This window comes from Rhincodon typus, chromosome 4, assembly GCF_021869965.1.
Source record: "Rhincodon typus isolate 14 chromosome 4, sRhiTyp1.1, whole genome shotgun sequence".
Taxonomy (NCBI): domain Eukaryota; kingdom Metazoa; phylum Chordata; class Chondrichthyes; order Orectolobiformes; family Rhincodontidae; genus Rhincodon; species Rhincodon typus.
The window spans coordinates 90,443,697-90,449,966 of NC_063335.1; the positions used below are offsets into that span (position 1 = coordinate 90,443,697).

At 40.4% G+C, this 6,270-nt stretch overlaps 1 protein-coding gene across 1 annotated transcript in view; it reads left to right on the forward strand.

The window, feature by feature from the left end:
- Nucleotides 1-4,213: 4,213 nt before the first annotated feature.
- LOC109935063 (unconventional myosin-Id-like) overlaps nucleotides 4,214-6,270 on the forward strand; it is a 121,915-nt gene continuing 119,858 nt past the window's right edge. Inside the window, exon 1 of the mRNA XM_048595790.1 lies at nucleotides 4,214-4,330. Coding sequence (XP_048451747.1) covers nucleotides 4,236-4,330 — 95 coding nt within the window. The 5' untranslated portion in view covers nucleotides 4,214-4,235. The remainder of the gene's footprint in view (nucleotides 4,331-6,270) is intronic.

Here is a 6,270-nt window from a genome sequence, read left to right on the forward strand (position 1 = left end):
TGTGTGTTGTAGTCAGTCTGGGGTGTGTGTTGTAGTCAGTCTGGGGTCTGCACTGTGTTTGAAGGATTAAGAAATGTTAATTTCACCACACATATTGGATCATTTTGATTCTGATCAGCCTATAATTTTTGCTGAATGATGAATGATTTATTTATTGTCATATATATATCTAGGGAGATACTGTGAAAACTATTCTGTTGCTACAATCCAGCACTATTTTGAGGTAAAAGATGAAAAAAAGTACTTAAATAGAGTTCATCTTCATTGGCCAGGGTCCTTGACAAGGTTCCCACTCCAGGCCTACAAAGCCAGGAGCCCTGCTCTTCCATTGCTGCAGCCGATGCCCTGTGGCCATTCCAGGAGTCCACACTCTGTGCTTACAAAGCCAGGAGTGCCTGCTGACACCACTTGGCCTCTCCATGGTGCCAGAGAGATGAAGAAAAGAAATAGAAAAAAGAAAGAAGAGGAAACAAAATGCATCATTGACTGGTTTAGGAACTGTACTTTCCAATGAGATGGTAAAGGTACACTCTTCTTTAAAGGAATCAATGAGAAGCTATGAAATCACTGAAAAAGAGGCATCAACTATTACCTGGGCTTTTGAGAAGTTTATAGAGTGTACCTGTGTTCTTCAGATAAAATCCAAGACAGACCACTGAACTTTGATTGATGTATTGAATGTAATGAATTAGCAAAGGTGCAAAGAGTGCAGGAAATTAGTTTGAGATTGTTAAGAACTGATGCTACAACAGAATATGTGCAAAGGGAATATAGCAGACAGATCATTGTATATACCTGTAACAAGGCTGACGAATGACATAAGTATTTTATTGATGTGGAGACTTCCTACTTAGAGACATAGTCATACAGCACAGAAACAGACACTTTGGCCCAATCAGTCCATGCTGAACATAATCCCAAACTAAACTAGTCCCACCTGCCTGTTTCTGGCCCATATCCCTCCAAACCTTTCCTATTCAAGTATCTATGCAAATGTCTTTTAAACACTGTAACTGTACCCACATCCACCACTTCCTCAGGAAGTTCATTCCACACGCGAACTACCCTCAGTGTAAAATATTTGCCTCTCATGTCTTTTTAAAATTTCTCTCCTCTCACCTTAAAAATGTGCCATCTAGCCTTGAAAACCCCATCCTAGGGAAATGACAACTGCCATTAACTCTATCTATACCTCTCATTATTTTATAAACTTCAACCTCCTACACACCTATGATAAAAATCCGAACCTATTCAGCCTTTCTTTATAACTCAAACCTTTCATACCATGCAACATGCTGGTAAATCTCTTCTGAACCCTCTCCAGCTTAATAATATTCTTCCTATAACTGGGCAACCAGAAATGGACACAGTATTCCAGAAGAGGCCTCACCAATGTCCTGTTCAACCTCAACATGACTTCCCAAATCCTATACTCAAAGGACAGAGCAATAAAGGCATGCGTGCCAAAGGCCTTTTTAACCACCCAGTTCATATGCAATACAAACTTCAAAGAATTATGTACCTGCACCCCTAGGACCCTCTGTTCTACAACACTACCCAAGGCCCTACCAAAATGAGATTAGATGTGTATAAAAGTCAGTTGAAGAACATGTTCAGTTCCATGAGCAGAGCATCAAAGGATTGTCAGGGTATATTCCACATAAACCTATTCTGAGGCAATATTTGTTTGAGGAAAAGACAATCTCAGTGTTACAGATAATTTGCTGATTTATTATAAGATTTTGGTCATACATGGAGACCTTAGATTTGAGATATTTCAGAGCTTGCACCTGAGTCACTTGGATATCACCAAGCGTCATGCTAAAGTGTGAAATTCTGATTGGTGACAAGGCTCTCAAAGTCATGAGATGAGATGATTTCCAATTGCAGTAACTATACAATCCATTAACAGGAGTAAAGGGAATGTCTGATGGGATTTCTGTCCGGAGTGGGGGAGAAGGGAAATGACTCCCATGCCAATCAAACAAGCAATTACAATCATTTCCACCGCATTAACACCCACCAGATTTCCAGCCTCTGGAGTTTGTGTGGGTTCATGATCAAAACCGATAAGGCCAGTTTCTTGAGAATATATTACTTTGGTGATCCTATCTTGTTATGTTGCATCTTACAAATAATATGCAGTATATTTTTAAGAGACATGTTCATGATACCATCACCCTACCACCATCTTAACTGGGGTCACTTGAAGCATGACATGCTGATAAAAGGGTGCTGCAATTTGAAACCAATAAAATTCCTTCAAATCAGCCTGAATACTGAAGAGCCTGTAATTGTACTATATATGTACATACAAGGAGCTGTTTTAAATGTCTATTGAATCTTTCAGTGCAACTTTAACCATAATTAGATCATATGTTACTCATGATAACATAAGTATTGTCTGATGAGGTAAATACCCTGCTGAAAGTAAAAGTTGACAACATTGTGGTGACAGAGAAAGCAAGTGGAATGGTTGGAAGAAACAGGAGTGCATTAGTTTCTACAAGAAGGCAATCTTCTGTAGATTTGACAAGTTATTAATTAGGCTGGGAAGATGCCCTGAGTAGTGACCTGGTATGATCTGGTAATTCTCATTCCAGCCAACAGAATTTGAGAGAAAGCATAGAGGACTCAAATTTTCAACCTCCTTCAAGAGGATTGAGGACACGATTGAGGAGATAGGTGGAAGTCCACAGTAATCAAAGATCAGAGATTGAGTCAGTAGTTTTTGTTTTCGTGAGGAAGATATGTTGTGTAAGTGTAGTTTAAAGAGTTAAAGAAAATATGTCAATAAGGTAGTCTACCTCATCAAGGGAAGCGATGCAAGATCACATGACTACTAGGAGATTTTTCACTCTTGAATCTTCATGTCAAGTCTTGCAGTAATCAGTTCCATTCCCGCACCGGCTGAGGGTATCATGTAGGATTTTCCCTTTCAACCTCTTCCCTCGCTTGAGGCATGGTGACCCTCAGGTTAAACCTCCACCGGTCATTTTCTCTAATGAAAGAGCAGCCCTATGGTCTGCTAAGACAATAGAAACTTTATCTTTAGTTCATATTCACCACATTAACTAATAGGTAATGCTTCCAGATGTCTAAGCTACCTGTGACCTTTATCAGCCACACGCCTGGACAGAAGTAAAATAGTACAATCGATTCACTCAACTCACTACTGTAACTTGTAGAAGGTTGAACTGCTGCATTTGATATGTTGTTGACTCTCCTGATCAATGGTGACCTTTTGAAAGAGGTGCCTGCCAAGGTATGGGAAGTGGTCAGTTTCTTGAGAGTTTCTTCTTCAAGGTATATGAGGTGATGGAATATTTGGCTGACCAGGTGTGGGTTGTTGTATGCGTTTTGGAAAAATTTAAGTACAAGCTGCAATTTCTGTATTCAGAACTGAAGAGATCAGGAGTGGTCTGCTAATCTAGTGCAATGTAGGCAATAAAACCACAATCATCCCCCAAGCTGTAGATCATCTATGTCTGTACAGTTCAATTTAATTTTGGCACAGTGGTGATTGAGGTTTTAAAGCTCTTATCTAGACAGAACTTGATACTAAAACCAGTGGGAAGTTTTTCTTTGATGAAGTGAATAGCCACTGTGAAACACATTGCAAAATCTTTCAGAGCTATCTCACAGTCTTACCTAGCTTGGAGGTATCTTGTTTCAGATCTTCCACTCAAGACCTATAAGGATGAACAAATCTATACACCATCTATATGAGGTCATCACGAAGAAGTCAAATAATGGATTCAGAAGAAACATCTTTGTCCAGAAGCAGTGAGAATGTGAATGAGCTGCATGTTATCATTATGGAAAATGCCTCTTTCTAGACTATATATTCCAATTCTACATAAGACTCTGGAATAGAATTTGAACATACAATCTCAGAGACAAGAATGCTGAGAAGCTGACGTATTACTGAATGGTAAGGAGATTGAATATCGAACTTCCCTAATGGGAACCTTATATGAACACAAACAAAATTTCTTTACACTGGCATTGCCAAGCCCCAGGCTTAACTTCCTTCTTCTTTGTAAGTATTCTGTCAAATTCAGCAATGGTTCCTGAAGGTTTGAGGGGAAACAGGCTGCAACCACAGATAGTGACTGTGCAAGAAGCGTCTCAGCTGATTGGTACCTTCCGGATGTCATATTAGAAGGAAGGAGCCTGGGTTGAGCTCATATCACTTCCGAACCAGCAGAGTCACACCACGCCTGTCAAAAGGAATGGCAGAGCAGGAGAGCTTGGAGTTTGGCAAAGCCGACTTTGTCTTATTGGATAACCTCACCATAGAGGAGTTCTTAGCGAATTTGGAAGTGAGGTGAGTGTTTGGATGGGAAGAGGTTAGAAGCTGAAATGAAGGCAGGAAGTAAAACTGAAAGGGTTTAATTTTTTTTCTCTCTTGGTAAAAAAAACCACCGGTATTAACTAAGTCAGAGGTACAGAAATTAAAATAAAAACTTTGGAATGTGTAAGAAAATTAAATGAATTGGTACAGAGTGACCACAGTACATCATATTTAGAGTAAAGGTTGTTGTAGAAGATAACAGTGCATTGCTATGAAGCAGCAGCAAACTTAAAGCAAATCTGAGGAAAGTAGTTTCTTGTCAAAGCTGTGGAAGAATCAATCATTTCTGAAGAAGGGTCTAGACCCGAAATGTCAGATTTCTTGCTCCTCTGATGCTGCTTGGCCTGCTGTGTTCATCCAGCTCTGCACCTTGTTGTCTCAGATTCTCCAGCATCGGCAGTTCCTACTATCTCTGAAGAACCAATCAAGTTAGGAAAGCAAAGTATGGTGGAGCCTAAAGTGTAGCTGTATGCTTAGTTGAAAATAGACTTTAAAGGGAGAAAAATTAATGGTTTCAGTCACCTTTTATATGTTGGCTGTGGCTATTAATAACACATTTGTTTCAGAGTAAGAAAGCTTTGTTCATGCCCAGATCTAGAAATAATTCCAGCTTGCAATTGGTCAATTCATCTATTGCTAGAAATCTCATCTATGCCTTTGTTGCTTCCAGACTTGACTAATTCCAATGTTATCCTGGCTACCAAAACCATGTCATCTACCCAACTCCTTCCAATTTCCACCTGACATCTCACCCCAGCTCACCTCAGCCCCTGCACTGAACATAAGAACTGAAAGCAGGAGTAGGCAAGTCAGCCCTCTACTCTGGTCTGCTGTTCAATACGATCATGGCTGATCTCATCTCAACATCAACTCTGCCCATTTTCCATAAACCCTCATCCATCACTAATTTAAAATCTGTCTTTCTTTTCTTTAAATTGACTCAATGTTCCAGTATCTGCCGCATTCTGAGGTAGTAAGTACTATTCAACTACCATCCTATACAATTTGTCCCCAAAGACAGTCTCTCCATATCCAATATTAGCTGATATAGAAGAGGTTCTTAATGATGTGAGTAGGCAGCATTTGCATCTGTGGAACTTTAGCATTGGACCTTGTTCAGATGAATACCCTACTAGTCATGATGCAAAGAAACAGCAGGAGTTTGCAAGTGCTGCAGTAATATTGAGCCCCTCTCCTCCCAGCTCCACATCAGCCATGAAAGGCATTACTGCATTAAAGATTGTGGTGCATTATACTTACAGTTCACGTTGAGAGAGGATCAGTTTCCTGCCCTTCATCAGCCTACTTGATCTTGCATTAGTAGTCTGCTCTGTGGCCTGCAGGTGCCTCTTTTAAGGTCACACATGACTATTTCTGATTCACAGAGCTGTCTGTGTCAAACCTGCAAGCATCATTGACATGGTACACAGTGCTTTTGACCAGCATTTACATCCTACACAGTTAGACACTATGAATTTCATATGCAAGATGGTATAATTGCAAATGACTCAAATTTGCACCCCGTACGTGCATAATAAATACATTGGCTTCATAAAGAGTCTCCTGTCACTCAGAAGTAGGGCCCACATTATTGGACAGCAAACAAATAGTGATTTTGCTCATTCCAGGCATAGTCACAGCTATTTTCCATTCATTGGTCACATTTAAGAATTGAGAGATCATGGAAGACAATGTACAGTTAGAGTCAGGGTAAGCCTGAGCCCCAGGTCTAGCTAAGTCAGATAACACTCCTCCTCCAACAACCAGTCATGTCGTTTTTTACAGAGGTGGTAAGAACTGCCGATGCCGGAGTCTGAGATAATACAGCGTGGAGCTGGAGGAACACGGCAGGCCAGGCAGCATCAGAGGAACAGGAAAGCTGAAGTTTCGGGTCGGGACCCTTCTTCAGAAAT